This window comes from Mustela putorius, unplaced genomic scaffold, assembly GCF_011764305.1.
Source record: "Mustela putorius furo isolate JIRA1106 unplaced genomic scaffold, ASM1176430v1.1 tig00003913_pilon_pilon_pilon, whole genome shotgun sequence".
Lineage (NCBI taxonomy): Eukaryota > Metazoa > Chordata > Mammalia > Carnivora > Mustelidae > Mustela > Mustela putorius.
In genome coordinates, this window is record NW_025422060.1 from 2,643,749 (window position 1) to 2,670,465 (window position 26,717).

Sequence of the window (26,717 nt, forward strand, 5' to 3'; positions counted from 1 at the left end):
GTGGTGATGCTGGTATGGAGATGAGAAAGTGGTGAGGGAAGCATGTTATATGGGGAAAAGGTTAGATAAGACATGTTAAGTAGGACATGTTAGATGTTCAAGTGGAGTTAAGAAGTAGGCAGTTGGATATACCATCTGGAGTTTACTGAAGTGATTAAGAAGTCATTCATTCAACAAATGTTTTTCAAGCACCAGCAGTGGACCTGGCAGTGGGAATGTAGTAGTGAAAACATAGATAAAATCTCTGTCTTCATGGGACTTAAATTCTGGTGAGGAAAGAAAAAAGAGATCGGGCATCATCAGCATTTATCTGTTGGTTTATTTATGTTTTGAATAAAAACTACATTCACATGATTCAAGACTTAAAATGTTTGATGAGGTACAGAGTGAAAATCTCCCCTATTTCTTGTATCCTGTAACACCCAATTTTTGTGGTGCTAAAAAGGGTTCATGATTTCTTACATACCTTTCCAAAGATATATTTTATGCACATATAAAGAAAATATGTATATATTCTCCCCACTTTGTCAAAATGGTAGCATACTTCACCTGCCTTGACTCCTTGTATTTTTTTTAGAGTATGAAATGGTGTTTAAGTTATGAAACAGGTTGAGACCAACTAAGGAAAGAATATAGAGAGAAGTGGAGAAAGCCCTGGAATACTGCAGCATTTTCTCAGTTGGTCCCTGCTGAGTTTTGGACCTACAGATGTGGTGTTGTTTAAAGAGCTGTTACTTTTTATGAGACTTTTTACAAAAGTTTGCACTGTTTCTTTTGTGTTTCACCTTTCTTAGCGGCCTGTTCTCTTTATATATCGGAAAATGTCTGATTATAATTGAAGGCAGTGTTTTCATGTATCTACTGTCAAGTAAATTCAAGAAAATTGATGACAGGATCAGCCCTGGAATCTTAATATTATAAAGACTTTTAACTGGTTGTTGTTATGTTTAGGAAAAACAGGCAGAAATTTAGAATGTTAGAGATTTATAACAAGTTATTGATACTTGAGATGTGTGACTGAATCCTTGCTCAGTAATCAGCTAATCAGTGTATCTGTTCAGAGTGATCTGGCTCTTTGCCTGGGTTTGAATCTTAACAGTAATGTTTCTATTATATTGCAGATGTTAGCATAATCCTTGTATTATTATCTTTAAGAATATTTAGAGTCATCCTCTGTTACCACTTTGTGTTTGGGAAGGCTTATTGGAGAGACTAGAACAGTGTAGGTCTTTTGATCCTTAGAAGTTTTGAGACTGAGTAGGGTTAAGATCATTAGCATCTGCTATAACTTTTGGGGTGCAGTTGAACCCTGTTGATTGACCTACCCAGAGGAGGAGAGAGGGAATATTTTTTAATGAATATATAATTATAATGCTTTATATGTTCGTTGACATTTTTATTTTCAGTTAGCTGTCTTTATTAGCCAGTCACTTGGTATATAAATATATCTGTTTTTTTCTGAGATTGTTTTTTTTTAAAGATTTTCTTTATTTACTTGAGAGAGAAAGAGCACAGAGAGGGAGGGAGAAGCAGGCTCCCCTTTGAGCAGGGACCTGTTCATGCAGGGCTTGATCCCAGGACCCTGGGATTATGACCTGAGTCAAAGGCAGGTGCTTAGCTGACTGAGTCACCCAGGCGCCCCTGAGATTGTACTTGATTTAAGAATTGTTTCGTTCAGTTTGATTTTTGAGGTCATTTTTGTTATCCTTACTTCTCTCTCTTTTTTTTTTCTTTTTTGCTGGAGATTAAAGTAAGCTACTAGCTTTTTAGGTTGAAGAAATAGAATCTTTAATGGAAAATATTTAATAGTACTTTTTGAAGCATTAGACACTAATTACTTATAAGACTACCATTTGAAATATGTGTAGTGAGTGTTAGGCTAACTTAAATTCTGTAAATGTATAGGTGTTAATGTTTTATTTGAAGATTTTAGTTATCTAAATGATTTTCATTTATATACTTTAATATCATAAATGATGTTACTCTTGTTATTTAATCATTGGATTGTAGCCTGATTGTGTGTCAGAATTTTTTTATCAACGAAGTTGACAATTTATTGTTTTTGTTTCTCTTACCAGCTATAAGTTTCTTGAAGATAGCATCTCTAGCACCTATAAATACATAAGTATCTCTTAATGACTAAAGTCTTGTTTCAACATAGGTTGCTTTTCATATATTGAAATGTTGGATTTACTTACTCTATGTAAATACTTATTGAGTTTCTCAACTTTGTTTTAACTCACTTGAGGGAGAAAATGTATAGGATACTTCAACAATTTTTTTTAAAGATTTTGAAATCTGTACCTTCACCCAGGTACTTTTCACCCAGCTTTCCCTAATGTTAATAACTTATGCAACCAGAGTACAGTGATTAAAACTGGAAATTAACATTCGGACAATACTGTTAACTAAACTACAGACCTTATTTGAATTTTACTAGTTTTTCCAATAATGTCCTTTTTCTGTTTCAGGATTCAGTCCAAAATCTTACATTGCATTTAGTTATTGTGTCTCCTTAGTCTTATCTATAATAGTCTTTTTTTCTTCTATGACCTTCACACTTGTGATGAGTGTATGGTTGTTTATTTTGTAGAATGTCTCTCAGTTTGGTTTTGTCTGATGTTTTCCTGATTTATTGAAGTTTTGCATTTTTGACAAAAATGCTATAGAAGTAATGTGCAGTGTAATGTTGAGTCTTACATTCAACATTATTGATGTTGAGTGCAGGATGTCAGTATATCCTGTTTGAGGTGATGTTAATTCTCATATGGTGGATGCCATGTCTGTCAGATTTCTCTACTTGTAAAGTCACCATTTTTGTCTTTGTAATTACAAGGAATCTTGGGGAGATTCTTTGAAACTGTGCGTTTATCCCTTTTCTCCTCAAACCTTTGCCCATTTGTTTTCAGTATTCTTTGGTAGATCTTGCCTGTAACAATTACTATAATGGTGTTCACCTGATAGTGATCTTGTTTTTCTCATTTCCTTCTCCATTTATTAATTGGAATTTTTCTGTAGGGAAGACCTGCCCCTTCTTGTTTATTTAGTAATTTGTTTATGTTAGTATTGAGTCATGGATACTTGTTTTATTCTATGGTTTATAATTTAATGCTGTCATTATTTTGTTGTCAGATGGTTCCAGGTATGGTCTTCAGATTGACTCTTTGTTTTTTCACTGTGCCCCCATTCTCTTTTCTTTAGGAAAGCTTTTTTTTTTTTTTTTTTCCTGACATGATAACATTTTCTAGGTTTATCTTCCATTTTTCTGCTGAGACCTAGAATCAGTCATTAGTCCTAGGAGCTCTGGTTCTTGCTATTGGAGATGATATTTAGAAACCAAGATCTGGATGTGATGTGTGCATATATTGCTACTGAGGTGTCATTGCTCCCTATTAGGCCTTCTTAGCAGACAGAGCTAGAAATATATGTGTATATATACACATTAACTCACACATACACAAACATCCATGTTTATTTGTGTATCTTTTTAATCCATGTGTGCATTTGTTAAAAACTATGAGTTCATACCGATAACTCTGATTCCAAACACTATAGAGTTTATGCTAGCTGTCCCCTTTTGTTTATAATTACTATTTTCTGACATTGAGAAATAGAGCATACTTTGGTATGAAGTTACTAGAATAATGAATTATAGTGATGTTCAGGAAGATCCCCAAATAGTCCTGAACCTTAAAAAACATGCTAAGCTAGCTTTCAGAATACTTCTTTTATTTGGTAAAAGTCTGTATAAACCAAAATTAATCATATTTTATCTTTGTTGTTCTAAGTATTGTTTAATTACATTTAAAAAATTTTTAGAAATCACTTTGCACTGAGATTTAGATATTTCTTTTGCATCAGAACTTTGTTGTCCGTATGATCTGGATTTTAAACACTGAGAAGGACAGTACCTTTTTTTTTTTTTTTAAGATTTTATTTCTTTATTTGACAGAGAGAGAGATCCCAAGTAGGCAGAGAGGCAGCCAGAGAGAGTGGGGGAAGCAGGCTCCCCGCTGAGCAGAAAGCCCAAAGGCAGAGGCTTAACCCACTGAGCCACCCAGGGGCCCCAGGACAGTACCTTTTTTTGTATTTATTTATTTTTTTAATTGTGGTAAGATATACATAAGAAAATTTCCCATTTTAACCATTTTTAAGTGTACAGTTCACTAGCAGTAATTTTACTTACAGTGTCTTCACAATGATCACCACTATCTGTTTCCAAAACTTTTTTATTATCCCAAATAGAAACTGCAACCATTGAGCAATAACTCACCATTGTCTCTCCTGCCAGCACCTAGTAATCTGTTGTCTACTTTTTGTCTTTATGAATTTGTCTCCTTTGTTACCATATAAAAGGAAGATCATATTATATTTGTTCTTTTTTGTTTGGTTTATCTTATTTGACATACTGTTTTTGGGGTTTATCCATGCTGTACCTTGTATCAGAATTTACTCCTTTATTATGAATTATTAGTATTCCTTTTATGTGTATTGCATTTTGCTTATCCATTCGTCTGTTAATGGGCATTTGAGTCCTGTCCACCTTTGACTATTGTGAATAATGCTGCCGCGAATGTTGTAACAGAAGTATCTTTCCCATTCCCTGCTTTTCGTTTCCTTTGGGTAAATACCTGGAAGAGCGATTGGTGCTCTCATATGGTAATTCTGTAGTTGGTTTTTTGAGAGCATACTGAAATGTTTTCTATGGTGGCTGCACCATTTTACATTTCCTACCAGCATTACACGAGGATTCCAATTTCTCCACATCCTCACCAACATTAGTTACTTTCCATTTTTGGCTTGTTTGAGTGCTGTGATAATAGACATCTTACTAGGTGTGAAGTGGCATCTCATTGTATTTTGGATTTACAAATGACTTGTGACGTTAAAGATCTTTTTATGTGCTAGTTGGCTATTTGTGTATCTTTGGGGGGGTGTCTATTCAGGATCTTTGCCCATTTCAAAATTTGTTATTGTTGTTGTTAAGGTATTCTTTATATAGGATATTTATACATATTAAAAAAATGTAAATGTTTTCTCTCATTCTGTGGATTTTCTCACTCTTGATAGTGTCCTCTGATGCATGAAAGTTAAATTTTGATGAAGACCAATTATCTGTGTTTTCTTTTGTTTGTGTTTTTGGTATCATATCCAAGAAATCATTCCCAAATCCGATGCCAAAGCTTTCCTGCTGTGTTTTCTTCTATGAATTTTCTATTTTTATATGTTTAGATCTTAAGTATAGGCCTTTCTTCCATTTTGAGTTAAGGTTTGCATGTAAGTAAGGACAGTGTATTTTGTGTGGATTATCAATAGATGGCTTTATGTTGGCACTTAGATATGCCCAAACTTTGGCTAGTTTGGAAGTTAAATTTTAGAGGGCTAAAAACTAGTTATAAAGAAGGTAATCAAGGATTAAGGAAATGGTGTGGCATTATGATGAAAGGAATTGCATTTTTTCCTATCTGAAATAGGTAAACATTAAAATGAACTGCTTATAAGAAAAATGGAATGAAAGAAAGCCTGTTTAATTGATATATGGGAATAAAGTATGAGAAAGAGTAAAGGCATAAAGATTTCAGTAATGGTACAGTTTTGGTCTTCATTAGAGTCAAAAACATGGATGGAAAACTTAAATTACAGAAAATGGTAGAGAATAATACTACCTAAACTTAGCATTACCCAGCAAACTTGGAAAGTATTTATAAACATTGCCTTTTTATGTTGTGCAGATGGAGAAAATGAAATAGCAACTAGCCTGGGATCACACTGTCATTGACAGAGCCAGTTTAGCATACTAGTTTCTTGATTCACACTTTTTCATTTTTGAGACCAGTGTTTTCCTTCCTTCTTTCCTCTCTTTCTTTCTCATGGATGGCGTGTTTGTTTTGTTTTGTTTTTTAAGTAAACTCTATTCCCAATGTGGGGCTTAAACTCTCAACCTGAGATCATGAGTTCACTCTGAGATCAAGAATCACATGCTCTACTGACTGAGCCACCCAGGTGCCCCTCTTTCTTAATGTTTTGACATCTGGCAGAAACTTCCTCCACCATCTTAAGATATTCAGCCTTTTAGGTGGGACTTGTCTGCTTCTAGAAGGCTGAACTGTCATCTCATCCACTTCCTCTGAGCCAACTCTAGTTTTTACAATGGCAAATAATAAATGCAGTAGAGAACAGGGGTAAGAGCTTCATCTTAAAGCCAGATGGATCTGGATTCAGATTCAAGGGTTGCTAGTTAACAGTTATGTATGTATTTTACCCAAATTTTCTAAATCTCTGTCTCTTCATCTTTAAAACATTATTATCTTTAAAATAGTTATTTTAGAGTTATTCTATGGAATTGATGAGATAATGTATAAAATGTGTTTAGCATGGTTTCTGGAATATATGCAAGCCAATAAAAATTTGCTATTATTATTATTAACAACTCTGTAGTTAGATGCTGTTATGATGATTATAAGTCATGGGCAAAGTACATCCTGTTTCAGGTCTCTCCTGTAGGAGAATTGGTATCATTTTTATTTCTTTTTTATAACTTGTGTGTTGGATTGTCTTTATTTTTTTTAAAATATTTATTTATTTGAGAGAGAGAGAGAGTGCGCGTGCAAGCATGAGCAGGGGGAGGGGCAGTGGGAGAGGGATTGCCTTTATTCTTTACCTTAATGGACACTTAAGTGAAAGAATGGGATTGTAAGAGGTTGTGTTGTCCATGCTGTTTTTGGAATTTTAAACAGGAGGTAGTCAGCAAAGTTGTTGTATACCCACTGTAGCCATATCCCCTTTTCTTATTCTCTCATGTCTGTGTCTTCTAGAGCTTTGTCAGGATTTAAGTGGGAATTAATATATAGCAGCTCCCAGGTATATTAATTTGAATGGAAAAAAGGACCAGTTGAGAAATAGTGATAAAGTTGGTAGGAATTGGAAGAGAAGCAAGGAATCTGAATTTTATTACAGCCAATAATAAACCAGTAGAAGCTGATTAGTATGTGATTCCATCATCCATAAAAACTATGTAACTCATAACAAACAACTCAGAAAAGCAAATTACTATTAATCTTAACATCTTAGCCTATATTTGTGAGAAAAGATTTAAATCCAAGATTTTTAAATATATGTGATTTAATTTAGCTCTCAAAGAATAGGATAACAAATACTGCAATTCTTTGGGTAGTGCAAAGACAGAATGATTAGGGTAACCCTTTTTAATGTTTGGGTAGAAGATCAGGCCTAGGAAAAATTGTGCCCTGGATCATGTAATTATTTGTGAAAAGGCTTGTTGGTCACAGCTTTGTCTAGCATGCATGGCAGTGTGTGAGCTTGCCTGCCTTTGAGGGAATTAGACAAACTTAAGTTTTATAACTTATTTGAGATAGGTATATGAGAATGGTTTTCTTTTCTTTTCTTTTTTAAAGGCTGGTTGGTGTCTTAAATTCTTTGCCTAAATATTAGGAAAAAAAGAGAAAGCAAGTAAAAGGGACATTAAACTGCATACTAATGAGAGCAGTGTGAAAACTTGAGAAGTACAGTCTGTAGAGACTTGGGAGAGAATCTCAAGTTTGAAGAGAAAATGGACTTTAATTCTGGTCAGATGGGTTTATTTTGGAAGCATTTGCCTTCTACAACTTACATATTGTAGTATAAATACATTACTTACTCCCCATTATCCTTCTTTTTCTTTGAGACTTAAGGGTTTTCTTCCTGCAATATACTTTTTGCCAACTGAGGTTGATGAGAGTCTACTGTATTTCTCTTTACTCTTTTTCCCCTACTTCTGTCTTGTCTTTTTTTTTTTTAAACAGATGATGGAAATGACATTTGTGGAGTACTAATAGCTCCATGGATCAAATCTTGTTGCAACAAAAAGCATTGTACCCCATGCCTCATCAGATAACAAAGATATCTTTTGACTCTATTGGCTCACTCATTTGAATACAGTAAGATGAAATTGTTTAGATGCAACCTTGGAGCTTTTTTTTTTTTTAAAGATTTTATTTATTTGACAGAGAGAGAGATCACAAGTAGGCAGGTGAGCAGAGAGAGAGGGAAGAGGAAGCAGGGTCCCTGCCTAGCAGAGCGTGCGATGCGGGACTCAATCCCAGGACCCTGAGATCATGACCTGGGCTGAAGGCAGAGGCTAACCCCCTGAGCCACCCAGGCAGCCTCATGGAGCCCCGGAGCTTATTTTAATATGAAACGACAGAAGCATTTTTAGTCAGTGTGTAGTAGAGGTAGCATTTTCTATGCAAATGAAAAATACTGCAAGTTAATAATGTCCTGTATGGGGCCTCAAGTATTTGCTTTCAAATTATATTAATTATAATGATATTAATTAGAATATAACCTGCTCTAAGCCCACTAAATATCATTTGAAAAGCTAATTATGGTATATTGAGTACCTGAAATTAATTGAGGTCCCAGTATTGTAATTTTTGGACTGGCCAAATTTTTGGCAGTAGTGATTAATACTGAAGTAAAAAGTCATTATTTGGTAGTTTTGTTTTTCTCTCTCTATCTCTTTTTTTTTTTTTTTTTTTTGCTGAAAAGAGAGTTACAGAGTGCCTTCGTGACTTAGTTGGTTAAGCATCAACTGTTGCTTTTCATTCAGGTCATGATCTGAAGATGGTGAGCTCGAGTCCTGCATGGAGCTCTACTCTCAGTGCAGAGTCTGCTTGAGACTCTCTACCTCTCCCTCTGCCCCTTTCCCACCATGTATGTGTGCATGCACATGTGGACTCTCTCTCAAATATATCTTTAAAAAAGAATCACAATATTAAGTTTCTAGTCTTTTACATTGTTCGTAAATCATACTTTTGGAAGTCAACTGAACTGTGGCATACTAAAGCATTTATCAGTAATTAAAGTGTAGTCACTTTCATCAACATGTTAAACATGGTTATATGTTTTACTAAAATAGTTTATACTTCAGGTAAAATATTTATCCAATTGTGTATATCAGTTCTCTACCTAAAATGGAAAGTTTTGAGAATCTTTTACTGCTTTATCTGCTGAAATGTAATTATCCAAATCAGTTCTTTATATGAAAAATGTTCATGGGTGCCTGAGTGGCTTGGTTAAGTGTCTGTTTGGCTCAGGTCATGATCCCAGAGTCTTGGCATCAAGCCCCACATCAGGCTTTCTGCTCAGTGGGGAGCTTACTTCTCTCTCTTCCTCTGCCTGACGCTCTGTCTACTTGTGTTCTCTCTCATCAAATAAATAAGTAAAATCTTTAAAAAAAAAAAAAAGAAAGAAAAATATCCAAATGAAGAACAATATTGCTTCAAATTAAGATCCACCCATCTTGGCAAAGTTATGTTTTTTATTTCTGCTATTATTTGTAAATTTGTTTTTAAAACAGTTCCGTCAGGCTGTGTTAACACATCGTACTTTTGGTAGTAACATGTTCTTTTGGAGCTCTCTTTCAGCCTCAGAAACCTAAAACTCACTGGAAAGTTAAGTGACAGGTCAGCTTTTAGTGTTCTGAGGAATGAGGTACGTGTAGTGAGGAGAAAAACTTAAAAGAGATTTTAGAACATTGTTTTTACTTTTAAGAGTTTATTTATCTGGGACGCCTGGGTGGCTCAGTGGGTTAAAGCCTCTGCCTTCGGCTCAGGTCGTGATCCCAGGGTCCTGGGATCGAGTCCCGCATCGGGCTCTCTGCTCAGCGGAGAGCCTGCTTCCTCCTCTCTCTCTGCCTGCCTCTCTGCCTACTTGTGATCTTTGTCTGTCAAATAAATAAATAAAAATCTTTAAAAAAAAAAAGATTTTATTTATCTGACAGAGAGATGGAGAGTGAGCACAAGTAGGCACAGAGGCCGGGAGAGGGAGAAACAGGCTCTCCGCTGAGCAGGGAGCCCGATGCGGGGCTCCATCCCAGGATCCTGGGATCATGACCCAAGCCGAAGGCAGACACTTAACTGACTGAGCCACCCAGGTGCCCCAAGATTTTAGAACATTTCTATTGGAAATCTAAATAGATTAACAGTTTGATTTTCCTGATTACTTTTTTATTCTCATCTTTACCGTAGGCTACTTAGCTTTTCTCTTAAAACTGATAACTTGTTTTAAAATCTTTGTCACCAGAATATTATTAAAATATTTACCAACTTTTATGGGAAAGATGTCAGAGTGATAAATTAGAGAATTTTTTTTTATTAAACAATAAAATATAAGATACCTGCTAAAGATTGTAAGTTAGAGTCTTTGAAGGATTTTAAGCCGAGTGTATGAAATAATCAGATTTGTGTTTTGGAAAGTTTACATTGGTCGTGGTATGTGACATGTATCAAGGGGTCAAAGGAGGATACAGGCAGTCACTTAGGAAGCTATGGCAGTGATCAGGTAAGAGGTGGTGGGTTGGATTAGGGTGATGTCAGTGAATTCAAGAATTGGCTAGAAGATAAAGACAGGACTTATTGATTGGATTGATTTGTAGAGGAGAGTCAGATATCAAGAAAGAATAAAATTTCTGGCTTGAGGAACTCTGGATGTTGATATTTGCTGAGATGTGGGATACTGCGGAAGGATGAACATCTTGAGTTTGAGGGTTTGGGTTTATGGAAGAATAACAGACATGGAAAAATGTTCTTTGAATTTTTTGTGTGTGTTCTTTGAATTTTGACAAATTTTTATGGTCCTGTAAGTACCACCACAATTAATATCACCCCAGAAGTTTTCTGTTGCTCTTCCATAGTCTTTCCTGAGCCTCTGACAATCGGTGATCTGATGTATGTCCATGTGTTTTTGCCTTTCCCAGAATGTAATGTAAATTGAATCAAATATATTTAGTCAAATGAATCCTCCTTTCACTTAGCTAAAGCTTTTGAGAATCATCTATTGTCCATATAAAAGTAATTTATACCATTTTATTGGTGAATAGTACATCACAGCGTGGAGGTACCATTCACCAGTTGATGGGCAGTTGGGTTGTTTACAGTTTTGCGCAGTTACTAAGGTGCTATAAAAATTTGTGTTTAGTTTTTTTTTTTTTTTTTTTGAAAATCTGTATCTTTATTTCTAATGTATAAATACTCAGAAAGGGGATTACTGGTTAAACGAAAGGTGTATATTTAAAAGAAACTGCCTAAGTCGTTATTTTATTTTAAATTTCCATTTGCACAAATGAGAGTTTTTGTTGCTCCACGTCCTCATCAGCATTTGATTCTGTCGGATTTTTGATCCATTCCAATAGGTGTGTAGTGGTATCTTGTTGAAGTTTTAATATGCATTTTTCTAATGACTAATGAAGTTTAACATCTTTTTTTTTTTTTAAAGATTTTATTTATTTATTTGAGAGAGAGAGATCACAAGTAGTCAGAGAGGGCAGGCAGAGAGAGAGGAAGGGAAGCAGGCTCCCTGCTGAGCAGAGAGCCCGATGTGGGGCTCAATCCCAGGACCCTGAGATCATCACCTGAAGGCAGCGGCTTAACCCACCGAGCCACCCAGGCGCCCCAGTTGAACATCTTTTATGTACTCATTTGCTATCAGTATTTCTCAACTCTTTGGGTCTTTCGGCTTTTTATTTGGATTGCGTGTTTTATTATTAGTGAGCTTTGAGCATTCTTGATAGAGTTCTTTGAGAGTTCTGGGTAGTAATCCTCTGTGTGTGTATTGTGTATCTGTCCTATATCAATGTCCTATATCATACACCATAGTGCCAAGTGACTATCACAGTATGTATAGTTAACATCTGTTATGTAATCAGAAAAATTTGTTTTCTTGTGATGAGAACTTTAAGATTTACTCTCTTAGCAACTTTCAAATACATAACATTTAGTATTATTAACTGTGGTCCTCATGCTACACATCACATCCCCAGGACTTATTTATATTGTAACTGGAAGGTTGTACGTTTTGACCCCTGTCACTCATTTGGTCACTCTTTACTCCCCATTTCTAGTAGCCCCCAGGCTTTTTCTGTATCTATGAGTTTGTGTTATTTTGTTCCATACAGATTTTAGCATTGTTTTTCCTATTTCTTTTTTTTTTTTAAAGATTTTATTTATTTATTTGACAGAGAGAGATCACAAATAGGCAGAGAGGCAGGCAGAGAGAGAGAGAGGAGGAAGCAGGCTCCCTGCTGAGCAGAGTCCAATGCGGGACTCGATCCCAGGACCCTGAGATCATGACCTGAGCCGAAGGCAGCGGCTTAACCCACTGAGCCACCCAGGTGCCCCTGTTTTTCCTATTTCTGTAGGAAAATAAATGCTGTTGGAATTTTGATAGGGATTACATCAACTCAGTAGAGTGCGTTAGGTAGTATGGACATTTTAATACAATTTTTTATTTTTTTAAGATTTTATTTATTTGACAGAGAGAGACACAGTGTGAGAGGTTAGTAAGGGGAGTGGGAGGGAAGAGCAGGCTTCCCGCTGAGCAGGGGGCATGGTGCGGTGCCATGCGGGGCTATGCGGGGCTGGATCCAGGGACGCTGGGATCATGACCCAGGCCAAAGGCAGATGCTTAATGACTAAGCCACCCAGGTGCCCAACACAGAATATCTTTAGCACGGAATATCTTTTCATTTGTGTTTTCTTCAATCACTGTCTTAAAGTACAGGTTCTCCCAACTTTGTGGTTATTTATTTCTAGGTTTGGATTTTTGTTTTTTGTTTTTTTTAATTTTTTTTTTTTTTAATTTGACTGAGAGCGATGGAGAGAGAGGGAATACAAGCAGGGGGAAGTGGGAGAGGAAAAAGCAGGCTTCCCACTGAGCAGGGAGCCTGTTGCAGGTCTCCATCCCAGCACCCTGTTGCAGGGCTCCATCCCAGGACCCTGGGATCATGATCCTATCTGAAGGCAGACACTTAAGGACTGAACCACCCAGTCACCCTTATTCCTAGGTGTTCTTTTTAATTCAGTTGTAAATGGGATTGTTTTTTTTTTTTTTTTTTTTTTTTTTTTTTTTTTTTTTTTAAAGATTTTATTTATTTATTTGACAGAGAGAAATCACAAGTAGATGGAGAGGCAGGCAGAGAGAGAGAGAGAGAGGGAAGCAGGCTCCCCGCTGAGCAGAGAGCCCGATGCGGGACTCGATCCCAGGACCCTGAGATCATGACCTGAGCCGAAGGCAGCGGCCTAACCCACTGAGCCACCCAGGCGCCCGGGATTGTTTTCTTAATTTCGATTTCTGGTAGTTAGTTATTAGTGTATAGAAATAAAACAGATTTTTGTATACTGATTTTGTGTCCTACAACACTACTGAATTAGTTTATTCCTTCAAATAGGTTTTTGGTGGAGCCTTTAAGATTTTCTGCATATAATATTGTTACCTGCAAATACTGACAGTTTTTCTTCTTTTCTAATTTGGTTGCTTTTTACTTATTTTTCTTGCTTAATTGCTGTAGCTCAAATTTTCAATAGTATGTTGAATAAAAGTAATAAGAGTAGATATCCTTGTCTTAAAGCTTTTAGCTTTTCACTATTGGTTACAATATTAGCCATAGGCTTTTAGTATATGGCTTTTATTGTGCTGAGGTACATTCCCTTTAAGCCACTTTGTTGAGAGTTTTTTTTTAATCATAAATGGATGTTAAATTTTGTCATGCTTTTTCTGCATCTATTTTGATGATCATATAATATTTATCTTTGATTTTGTTAATGTGGTTTATCACACTGAGTTGAGGATGTTGAATAAATTTCACTTGATCTTGCTGTATGATCCTTTTGTATTGTTGAATTTGGCTTGCTAATATTCTGTTGAGGATTTTTGCATCTATGTTCATCAGGGATATCAGTTATAATTTTCTCTTCTTGTGGCATCCTTGTCTCATTTTGGTATCAGAATAATAATGGTCATATAAAATGAGTTTGGAAGGTTTCCTTCCTCTTTTGTTTTTTGAAAGAGTTTGAGAACAATTGGTATTCATTATTTGAATGTTTAGTAGAATTCACCAGTGAAGCTGTTTGGTCCTGGACATTTGTTTGCTGGGAGGTTTTTGATTACTCGTGCTACCTCTTAACTAGTAATCAGTCTGGTTAAATTTTCTATTTCCTCATAATGCAGTTTGGGTAAGTTTTATGTTTCTAGGAATTTATCCATTTTTTTATATGTTAAATTTGTTTATATGTTATTTATTCATAATCATTTCTTTAAAATCCTTTGTGTGTCCATGGTATCAGTTGTAATGTCTTCTCTTTCATTTCTGATTTTGAGTTCTTTTTTTCTTCTTGGTGAATCTAGCTAAAGATTTGTCACTTTAGTTTATTTTTTCCAAGAATCAGGTCTTAGTTTCATTGATCTTTTCTATTATCCTTTTAGTCTTTATTTCACTTTTTTCCACTCTGATTTTTGCTGTTCCCTTTCTTCCACTAACTTTGGGCTTCCTTTGCTCTTTTTTTCTTAGTTGCTTGAGGTGTGAAGCTAGTGTTTGAGATTTTTCTTGTCTCTTGGGGTAGGCATTTGTTGCAGACTTCCATCTTAGAATTGCTTTTGCTGTATCCCACAAGTTCTGGTTTGTTGTATGTTCTGTTTTCCATACTTTTCAGTCTCTTTTTATTTCTCTTTTGATTTCTTCTTTGACTCTGGTTGTTCAATAGCATGTTGTTAAATTTGTGAATTTTCCAGTTTTCTTCCTGTTATTGATCTCTAGTTTTATGCCATTGTGGTCAGAAATAATGCTTGATAGGATTTCAGTCTTCTTAAATTTATTAAGATTTATTTTTTGGCCTACTATATGATCTGTCCTGGAGAATGTTCCATGTGCACTTCAGAAGAATGGGTTCTGTTGTGTTTGGGTGGAATGTTACGTATATATCTATTAAGTCCACCTGGCCCAACATGTTTAAGGTTGATATTTGCTTATTGATTTTTTTCTAAATTTAACTATCCTAGCTTTCTTTCTGTTTCCATTTGCAAGGAGTACCTTCCATCCCTTCACCGTCAGTTTGTGTATATCCTTAAATCTGAAGTGAGACTCTTGAAGGTAGCATATAGATGGGTTTTGTTTTTAAATCCATTTTGTCACTCTTTGTCTTTTGGTTGGAGAGTTGTGTCCATTTACGTTGATAGGTATACATTTAACTGCCATTTTTTTGGTAAATTGTTATTCTGGCTGTTCGCAGCTCCTCTTTGTTCCTTTCTTTCTTTGCTCTCTCCATTTGTGGCTTGAGAATTTATTTACTGGTGCACTTAAATTCCTTTTTCTTTATCTTTGTGTATCTTTACCATTTGTGTATCTTTTTTTTGCTTTGTGGTTACCATGAGGCTTACATATAACAACTGTATTTGTAACTGTTTAAGTTGATAACAGCTTAAGGTTGAGTGCATTCTAAAAAGCTTTATATTTTTACTCTCCCTCACATTTTATATTTTTGAAGTCATGTTTTACATCCTTTTGTGTATTGCTTAACTAATTATTATATTTATAGTTATTTTTACTACTTTTGTTTTCTACCCTTTATAACTAGGTTTATATATATTTATTATATATTTACCATTTTCTTGCCAGCATTATTCCAAGACCAGATGTTAATTTTGAGGAAGTCCAGTTTTTTCTTTTATGATTCAGGCTTTTTGTGTTATAACTAGGAAATATTTTCTTAAACTTTTCTTAGTTTTTAATTTAATCTACCTAAGTTATCCCCTGATTCTCCACCAGAGCTGCTAATTCCTTGCAGTGTCCAAATATATTATGCAGTGAGAGGAGGGGTGAGAAAGGAAGGAGTCCAGGCAAAATATGGCCCAGGGGCCAAATCCTTTCCTCTCCCTGTTTTTGTAAGTAAAGTTTTATTGGAACACAACCATGCTCATTCATTTGCTATTGTCTGTGGCTGCTCTTGTGTTCCAATGGCAGAATTGAGTTAGTTGTAACAGAGGCTGAATGGCTTTCAAAGCCAAAAGTATATATTATCTACTCCTTTACAAGAAAAGTTGATTGCCACCGGAGACAATCTATTAGTTCCTCCTTCCCCTTTTCTTGGGGCAACTCTACTGCAGCCCTTTATTCTTAAGTGTCTTTCTGGACAAATTGTTTTTAGCTCTGTATAGTAGCTATTCTGAAAAATTCCTATTTCTCCTTTGTTAGATCCTTCTGTTTCTAGGATCCCAAGTCTTTCTTAATTTGTTTCATTCCCTCCTGATAGAATATATCTTCTATTTCCCTGTTTAAAAAGGCTGCATGGGAAGTAAATTGATATCACTCTTAATAGAGAATTCTAGGTGGTTAGTCGGTTTCCTTGAGAATTTTGAAGGCATAGCTTTATATTACCTTCCACCTTCCAGTGTTGCTCTTGATAAATCTAAAGATTTCCAACTTAGGGTTTGCTGTAACCTGTTCTTCTTTTCTTGAAACTTTTGGAATCTTTTCTTTTTCCTCAATGTTTTAATATGGCAAAAAGAGGCGCCTTTATTTATTTAGTTATTTAATTGATTTTTTAGTACAGGATTTTTATTTATTTATTTGACAGAGAGAGACCACAAGTGGGCAGAGAGGCAGACAGAGAGAGAGACAGTGGAAGCAGGCTCCCTCCCCGCTGAGCAGAGAGCCCGATGTGGGGCTCGATCCCAGGACCCTGGGATCATGACCTGAGCTGAAGGCACTAAGCCACTAAGCCACCCAGGCGCCGCTTGTGCTGATTTTCTTAGGATGCATATTGATTGCATGTTGGATCTCTTAGATTAGTATCTCTCAGAAACTGAGTTTTCTTAATTCTTTTATGTACTCCCCTCACCCCATGTTTATGATGAGGAGGAGAAGGATTTTTATCCCATTCCTTTGGAAAATTGCAAATATATACAGAAAAATGAATAGTATAATAAACTTGCTTGTACTTGTCACTCATCCTAAATATTCATAACCAAGCTGTTAATTTTTTAATTTTTTATTTAAAAATTTTTTTTGTTTGTTTAAAGATTTTATTTCTTGTCAGAGGGTACCTGCATAAGCAGGGCAAGTGGCAGGCAGAGGAAGAAGCAGACTCCCCTTTGAGCAAGTATCCTGATGTGGAACTCCATCCCAGGACCCTGGGATCATGACATGAGCTGAAGGCAAATGCTCAATCAGGCAAGCCACCCAAGTGTCCCACAAGCTGTTAATTTTGAAGCCTATCTCAGATAGCATTTCATTATATTCATAAATATTTTGGAATATGACCTAATAGACAGGACTCTCAATTTAAAAAACCTCATTTTATAATTATCATTATAAAAAGTTAAAAATTACTTATTTAAGGTTATCAAATACCCCATCATTGTCCCAAGTGTCCAGGGGTGTCATAATTTAATACAAAAGATCGTCTGCATCCAAACAAGTTCATTCATTTGTTAATTGATTAATGTGCTTTTTAGTCTGATTTAAATTCCTCCTCTATATCTCTTTCCCTCTCTTCATTTCTTTTCTTTCTTACATGTGTGCATATTTATTGATGAAATCTGATTATCCAGTAGTTTCCTACAGTCTGGATTTTGCTGACTTGTAGATTGAATAATGCTTGAATATATAATATATACAGCATAGAATGCATTCAGATGACCTCTTTTTTTTTTGAGCAACTTCATTCACTAAGTCTGGTTTTTATGTTCATCCATTTGTAACATCTATTAGTACTTCATTCTCTAACATTGTGGAATAATAATCCATTGTGTGGATATACTTTATTTATCCATTTATCTGTTGATAGACATTTGAGTTAATTTCTTCTTTTTGGCCTTTATGAATAATGTTGCTGTGGACATTTGTGTACAAGTTTTTGTGTGACCATGTTTTCTCTTGGGTATATATGTGGGAGTGGAATTTCTGGGTCAAATGATAACTCTTTTTATGTAAGTTACTTTTGTAATTATTTAATTTACTGTTGATAATCATACATATTTACAAATGGTTCTGAGAAAATCTAGTCTAAATTGTTTTCATATATAATGAAAATTTTGTAGGTATTAAAATTAATGTTGACATAATGTTTTTTGGAAATGTAATGACACATGAATATTTTTGCAATGCTTGCTTTTCTTTCTTTCTTTCTTCCTTTTTTTCTTTCTTTCTTTCTTTTTAGTATTTAGAGCCTGTGATTTGTTTTTAGGGTTCATAACACTCATGCGCCTTAGGCATAGTACTTGTGTACTGCCTAAGTGTTAAAAGTCCTAACATTGGGGTGCCTGGGGAGCTTACTCGTTAAGACATCTGCCTTCAACTCAGGTCATGATCTCAGTTCTGGGATCGAGTCCCACATCAGGCTCTTTGCTTAGTGGGGACCTTCTTCTCCCTCTGCCTGCCACTTACCCTGCTTGTGTTCTCTCTCCTTTATCTCTCAAATAGATAAACAAAATCTTTAAAACAAAACAAAACCCCAGATCCCTAATGTTGCCTGGGTGAAACTCAGGAAAAAGCTAAGGTGGTAATATGAGAACTTTGTGGACACTCACAGGGATGTAATCTAAGTGGGAATGGAAATTGTCTTGGCAGAATGTCAGGCATAGGACCATGATGGGGTCTTTAGTAAAGCACAGGGAAGAAGAAGACTCATTTATTTTTACGAATTACCCGTCAGCTTGGGAGATGTAGAATAGTGAGGTGATCATGGTCCTATTTCTTTACTTGCTCTGTATCATTTTTATATAAATTCCTCATGAATAATTACATGTAAACAATTTTAATAAGACAAAAACTTAGATTTTTAATTATATGGGCTTTCTATTGTGTAAGCAGAGAATTGAGGAGACAGTTTCAACATACTTTTAGCTATTGGTTCATTAAATTCTAGTATGTTTCACTAAGCTAGTGTTTTTCTCACCTTGACTTCCATATTTTCCATCCATCTAAAAATGGATTATCACTGCATATATACCCACTCTACTATAAACCTCTACCAAACCAAAATTTAAATAAAGGTAAAAGGTAATCATGTAGCCATTAAAATAATTTACAGGTAGTGGGCATAATACCATTTTTATAAAGGGAAAAAACTATTATAAAGGGGACATTGACAACTTTTTAGTATACAGTAACAAAATAGGCCTTATCTTTAAGAAACACTCCAGTAGGGGTACCTGGGTGGCTCAGTGGGTTAAAGCCTCTGCCTTCGGCTCAGGTCATGATCTCAGTGTCCTGGGATTGAGCCTGCATTGGGCTCTCTGCTCAGCGGGGAGCCTGCTCCCCCCCCCCCCCGCCTACGTGTTCTCTCTCTCTGTCAATAAATAAAATCTTTAAAAAATAAAAATAAAAAATAAAAACACTTAAACAATTACAGTTCAGGTTGGGTAATGCTCTAGGAGTGTGGTAAATCAGAATTTTCTCAAGTACTACATAAAATAGGGCACCTAGCCTGGTTTAACTGGGCCTAGGGGAAGTTTTTATTTATTTATTTATATATTTAAGAGAGTGATAGAGAGTTGAGCACAGAGGGAGAGTGAGAACGAGAAGCAGCCAAGCGGAGTGCTGATATGGGGCTCGATCCCAGGATCCTGAGATCATGACCTGAGCTGAAGGCAGATGCCTAACCTACTGAGCCACCCACGTGCCCCCCCAGGGAAAGTTTTTTAACGGCAGGTATACTACACCAAGGCTGTGATATCAGTAAGTTAGGTGAATGGGTAGAAAGAGGGAGGAAGAAAAAGAAGAATTTTAGGTAAAGAAAACAAAGAGTAAAGGCTGGGTGTGTGAATCAGCCTGCCGAGTTCACTAACCTCAAAGCAGAGAGAAGTTACTGGTTTATGATGTCAAGGAAAGGAGTCCCATGAGAAGAGGAAGCTGAAAAGATGCTTATACTAATAAGGTCAAATCATAGAAGCTTAGTATGCCAGGTTGTCAGTGAGTTTAAACTTTGTGCTATCTGTAGTGGAAAATACCAAATGGCTTTTAAGTATGAGTGACCGGTTAACTTTTTGGTTTAGGTAGGTTATTTTTGTCTTTGAGTGTCTGTTCTGAGATTATAACTTTGAAGGTCACGAATTTTATTTATTGACCGCTGTATCCTCAGAGGCTAGAATAGTGCCTTGCAAGTATTTAAGATTCACCAAAGATGCTAGTAAGGCACTATAGTTGCAGATAGCAATTAAGAGGAAGGGATCCAGCACAGGTGTAAATAAATCCTTTTGAGGCCACCATTAAATAGTGCTGTGACCTTAAGCAGGTTCCTTAATCACCCTGTGACTCAGTTTTCTTACCTGGAAAATGGAGAGAATAGTTGGACCTACCTAATCAGATAGTTCTGAGAATTAAATGAGTTTGTATAAAGTACTTAGACTGATGCTTGGCTCATAGCACTACATAAATATTATAGGAATAGATAAATTTAAGAAGTAATTCAGGAACACAGTTGGATAGGATGTAGTAAATAAGGGTGTGAAGTGGTTAACATTGATTCTTTGTAGAGCTAGTGCTTTAGGTCCTCCCTGTTTCTCCCCTACACTACTCACAACATACATGCACTCAAACTCACCCACTCACAGGTAACTGCTCACCCATTCTAGTTAGTACTGGAAGTTTAAATAAATCCTGGTGGTTAGTCTATGGTATGTTATTTTCCTACACAGTAGGAGACAAGAGAAAGGATTTCCTCCTTACTTGGCTTTGCCTACAAGGCTAGCTTGGTGTTCACAGTTCTGGTAATTATGGAAAGCTTTGGGGAGAATGTTAAAACACATGTCAGAAAAGTACTCCCTTCTTCAATTAAATTTAACTTTAAAAGAGTTCTCTTTTAATCTGTTTTTCTGATGTGATATTGCGAAGCATTTGGAATCTAGACTTAAGCCAAGTTTCTCTACCCTTTTGTTTCAGAAACTGGCTGACTTCTAGAATATAGCTTGTCTGCTAGGCAAAGAAATCTTTTAGCTCACTTCTGGGCTAGTCAAGGTCACCAGAATCAGAGGTTTCATGCTAGAGCCATGCTTTCATTAGGTGTGTGGGACTGGATACTCTGAGAATCTAAGGTGGAGCCTTAGCTCTCTGCTGCAACCCTGATGGTCTTTGAAATCTGTACATTTTTAAAACCTTTTTAGGTTCCTGTGGATTTTGTGTTCTATTCTGTGGTTCATTTGTTTTGATAGAAATGTAAATTTTCTCCCTAATCTTTTACTTAACTAAGGCTCTGGGAAGATAAACCCTTTTACTTTCTTATGTCTTTTCATATTCCCACCTATCTCATTCCCTAGTTTTAAGAGTACATACAAGGATTTGGAGCCAAAACCTTTTTATTGAGTGTCTCTTGCATATTTCTTATGATGGAAGTTGTGTTTTGGCTAATGGGGCCTCAGCTTTTTTCCCTCAACACACTGAGTCTTCTAAATCCGTGGAACAACACTCTTGATTTTAAATAACTTGTAGTAAAAACTTTCCATTTCCTAGAGTTTGTAATGAATGTAAATATTCTGTGTAGTTCCTTGTCTGGATAGTCATGAGAAGATAGTGGCCAGTGTCTATTGTGTTTTTACTGTGCGCCAGGTTCTGTTCTCACCCCTTTTGTCTATTGTGCTGGAGAATTTTGTGATGCTTTAAAAACAAGTAACTTGTTTGTAGAATTCTTGCTAACGTTACTGTTGTTTTAATTAACAGATTTCAACACTAAACTTGCACAATGTCTTTGAAACCAAGAGTAGTAGATTTTGATGAAACATGGAACAAACTTTTAACGACAATCAAAGCTGTTGTCATGTTGGAATACGTGGAAAGAGCAACATGGAACGATCGCTTCTCGTATCCTTTTAGTGGCACTGATAAATGTTCTTGTATTGATAGTGATATTGTATTAGTAACTCTGTCAGTGAACATTGGTAAATGCCCTAAAACTGATAAAAAGTTTTCACTTGTTGAAAAGTGAAAACAGGTTTATGCTTATGTAAATGGAAGAGAATGCCCTGTGACTGCTTTCACATATATTGTTTACATTTCCAAGTTCACCTATATGTGTCAGTCAACAATCTGAGAACCTTTCATTTGACCGTACTAATTGAGCACTTAATGTATATGTCAGGTACTACGTGAGGCTTTGGGAATACAGTGTATACAAAACTACTTTTCTTTCATTCTACTAAGGGAAACAGACAATAAACAGGTATTTTAAAAAAATCTAATGCCAGTGCTTCTACTAGCAGGTAGCGATGGACTCTCCAGGGAAAAATAAAGCAGGTAAGGGCATGGAGAATGGTTAGAGTATGTATGTATGCAACTCTCTTAGGTGGGATGGTCATGGAAGATTTTTCTGAGGAAGGTGGTGATATTTGAACAGAGACTGGACCAAAGCGAGGGAGCAAATCCTACAAATATCTGGGGGAAGAATGTTTCAGGTAGAGAGTGAGTGGCAAGTTTAATGACTTGACAGCTAGAAATGTGTTTTTTAGTTAAGTTTTCTATATTTGTGAATTAGCAGTTTTATATGAAAATACATTTGTGGTTTCTCTAGAACAATCTGAATCATGGTGTTCTGCATTCCCACATGACAGCAACCCTTTTTAAAATATATACATACTGTATATATTAATTACATATAAAAAACACTGTAACCAGGGCATTATGGATATAAACTCTGGCACCAAGAAAAAGCCCCCCAATATTAAAATACTTCTGCTTCTTAGTATTTGGGAAGTTAAAGGGGATTTCTAGGAACCCTCGACCATAGGTACCTGGGGCAAATTCATGGATGGCAGTCTTACCAATTCTGCCATTGTATTCCAGGGACCAAGGCTGGGTGGGCATGGGGACAGTATAGGTACATTGGCACATGTTCACTGGCAGACTTCTGAACTGTCTCAGTCTGCCACAGGACACACCATACATGTCCTTTCTTAGGGTAAATAAAGGGGATAGGATTGAGGCCTGGTATCTCTGGGTCCAAATGGCAAGGTAGTGCCAGGGCCTTGCAGGAGGCCTTCAGTACTAGCTGGACAGTGTAGGAACCAGAAATTCTTTCTCCAGAAAGGGAAGTTAAGATGTGAAGGTATTAACCAAAATGTGTGTGGAGATTCAGTTTTTTCCAACTCTGTGCTGCCCTCTAGCAGTCTTCTGGGATTAAGGGATGGCTACCCTCATCATGTGGGCATAAAAGCTTGGATTTTGGCATTGGTCACTTGTAAGTGACCCAACTTGTTCTTAATGCCTAATTCAGGCTTTTTTTTTTTTTTTTTAAGATTTTATTTATTTATTTGACAGAGAGATCACAAGTAGGCAAAGAGGCAGGCAGAGAGAGAAGGGGAAGGAGGCTCCCTGCTGAGCAGAGAGCCCCATGCAGGGCTCAATCCCAGGATGCTGGGATCATGACCTGAGCTGAAGGCGGAGGCTTTAACCCACTGAGCCACCCAGGCACCCTGCCTAATTCAGTTTTTAATATTAAGCTGACTGTTGATGTAAGAATGGTGAGGTTCTTTTAGACCAACAGCAAACCGTCTCATTCATTACATTTGCAGTCATTACTAAGAAACATATTAGGCTACCTATGTTCTAGCCACTAAAGATAAAATGATAGTAACATTTCTGGAAGCCTTCATAGTTTGCAAGGGTGTTTTATATTTTTTTATATTGTTTAGTACCTCAAATAAGCCTATAAGATTGGTGGGGCAGATACAATTGTCTTTATTTAACAAAGGAGGAAATTGATACCCACACCATGCAGGTAGTAATTGAAGTAGCACAGACTTGAATATGAGATTTCTAACATCTAATTCCCAATACTTGCCAGTGTATCTAGAGGATAATTGATATAGATTCTGCCTTTGAAGAACTTATTATTGAGTTAGTCTAATTCTTTTTTATAGAGCATCATTGATTATTTTTGCAAAGGACTCTTTTTCTTTTTTGCATAGTAATCTCGATAAAATGGAAAATGTTAAGTTTACTTGTGTGTTAATGAGGTTTCACTAAACAAGTACATAGGTAGTTTTAAGGCTATTTCAACTGAAATATGAACAGAGAAAGGAGTCGGTCGTAGAAATACCTTCCTTGGAAAGTGTTGCTTCAGTCACTGTTATTTCTAAGATGTTTATTGTTTGATTTGTCTGAGATGGTCCAGTATAATACCTGCTCACGTATTTTTTCTTCCCTTTAAAATAAAGAATATCTGCAAAAACAGTAAAATTAAGAATGGAATTTCTTACTTTAAATTCTATTTTGGGTGAAAAATAAAGTACTGGTTACTAATTATTCTGAAGTAAAATTTTTTTCCATGTTAATTTGTCCAAGAATATGAGGTTGACTTCTGAGCCTTAGGTATCGTAGATAGAAATTTTAGAGGCTACAAAACTTTAATCTTTTTTTTTTTTTAAAGATTTTATTTGTTTATTTGACAGACAGAGATCACAAATAGGCAGAGAGGCAGGCAGAGAGAGAGGAGGAAGCAGGCCTCCGGCTGAGCAGAGAGCCCGATGCGGGGCTCGATCCCAGGACCTGGGATCATGACCTGAGACGAAGGCAGAGGCTTTAACCCCTGAGCCACTCAGGCGCCCCAAAACTTTAATCTTTTGAAAATGAAAAGAAGCCCCTCCCATTGTGTATCACCGTATGTGAGAGTCATTGATTTTTTTTTTTTAAAGATTTTATTTATTTATTTGACAGAAATCACAAGTAGGCAGAGAGGCAGGCAGAGAGAGGGGGAAGCAGGCTCCCTGCTGAGCAGAGAGCCCCTTGCCAGGCTGGATCCCAGGATTCTGAGATCATGACCTGGGCTGAAGGCAGAAACTTAAAGCACTGAGCCACCCAGGCACCCCAGTAATTGATCTTTTATAAAGCATTTTTTTTTTTGGGTGTGTGAAATGTAATGAATGTGGTTGACCCTTGAACACAGTTGTGAACTATGTGTATATAAAAAAGGTGTTTTGGGAGTGCCTGGGTGACTCGGGGTTAAGCCTCTGCCTTCGGCTCAGGTCATGATCTCAGGTTCCTGGGTTTTCTGCTTGGCAGGGAGCCTGCCCCCCTCCCCCGCGTGCCTCTCTGCCTACTTGTGAGCTCTCGCTCTGTCAAATAAATAAATAAAATCTTTTTTTAAAAAAGGTTTTGTTTGGAAAGATTTATTTTATCTATTTTAGACATTTTAGGGAGTGAGAACTGGGGTGGGGAGGGACAGAGGCAGAAGGAGAGTAGAGAATCTCAAGCCGATTCCCCACTGAACATGGATCCTGACATGGGGCGCTATATCAGGACCCATGAGATCATGAACAGAACCAAAATGAAGAGCCAGATGTCTGACCAACTGAGCCACCCAGGCACCCTTTTTTTCATAAATTCAGTACTGAAAATATATTTTCTCTTTCTGATGACTTTAATAAGATTGTCTTTTCTCTAGCTTACTTTATTGTAAGAATACATTATCTAATATAATATACAGAAATGTGTTAACTATTTATGTTTCAGGTAAGGTAAAGTCAACCCTAGGCTATTAGTAGTTCAGTTTTAGAATAGTCAAGTTATACGTGGATTTCCTTCTGCTGGGGGTTTGGCACCCCTCACTCCTTTGTTGTTCAAGGGTTAACTGGTACATATGTGGAAAAGTTGGTGAGGTGTACATATGGGGTTAAACAGATAATTATTATTATTATTTTTTTAATTTTTAAATTTTTTTATAAACACATAATGTATTTTTATCCCCAGGGGTACAGGTCTGTGAATCGCCAGGTTTGTACACTTCACAGCACTCACCATAGCACATACCCTCCCCAATGTCTATAACCCCATCCCCCTCTCCCAACACCCCTCCTCCCAGCAACCCTCAGTTTGTTTTGTGAGATTAAGAGTCACATATGGTTTGTCTCCCTCCCAATTTCATCTTGTTTCATTTATTCTTTTCCTACCCCCCAAAACCCCCCATTGCATCTCCACTTCCTCATATCAGGGAGATCATATGATAATTGTCTTTCTCCAATTGACTTATTTCGCTAAGCATAATACCCTTTAGTTCCATCCACGTCGCAAATGGCAAGATTTCATTTCTTTTGATGGTTGCATAGTATTCCATTGTATATATATACCACATCTTCTTTATCCATTCATCTAAACAGATAATTATAAAGCAGACACCTGTATAATCAGCACAGGTTGAGAACCAGAACACTGCGAGGATCCACCAACTCTCCCCTCACTACATGTCCTTCTCAGTTCACAAGCCCACTCCTTATCTTGGGAAGGAGCTACTATTGTGACTTTTTTTTTTTTAAGATTTTATTTATTTATTTGACAGAGATCACAAGTAGGGAGAGAGGCAGGCAGAGAGTGAGAGGGAAGCAGGCTCCCTGCTGCGCAGAGAGCCCGATGCGGGACTTGATCCCAGGACCCTGAGATTATGACCTGAGCCGAAGGCAGCGGCTTAACCCACTGAGCCACCAGGTGCCCCTACTATTGTGACTTTTGCATCTATTATTTCCTTGTATGTTTTTTTTTCTTTAATAGTATAACTGCTTATGTATACGCAATTACTGGTTCTTTCTGTTTTTGGAACTTTATATCAATTGAATCATGCTGTGTATATATTTCTGTCGTAATTTTTTCTTTCAACATATATATGTGATTATAACTAGTGACTGTAAAATATGTATTACTAGTCCCATTTTATAGCTGAGGATGTCATGGCTTATTGATGGTATAAGATGACTTACCCTAGTAGGACTGAATGCTGAAGTAAAATGCTCAAGTCTGCTTATACTCTTGAAGTGGACATTAAGAAAGCTTGTTCTATCATTTGAAGTGTTTAACGTGTGTAAGTACAGAATTTATGGAACCCTGTCTGCAACATTTTTTACTAAATATAAACTCCGTAAGGGGCAAGACTTCTTACCCATTTTGTTCACTGCTGTATTCTAGC

The 26,717-nt window shown here is 36.5% G+C and overlaps 1 protein-coding gene across 3 annotated transcripts in view; it reads left to right on the top strand.

Annotated features, from left to right (window-relative positions):
- The window catches only part of CUL2 (cullin 2), a 102,415-nt gene that overhangs the window by 2,484 nt on the left and 73,214 nt on the right, over positions 1–26,717 (top strand). For all 3 annotated transcript variants that reach the window (XM_004774295.3, XM_004774293.3, XM_004774294.3), the window contains exon 2: positions 21,488–21,628. In XM_004774295.3, the coding sequence (XP_004774352.1) occupies positions 21,510–21,628 (119 nt within the window). In that variant the 5' untranslated portion in view covers positions 21,488–21,509. The remainder of the gene's footprint in view (positions 1–21,487; positions 21,629–26,717) is intronic.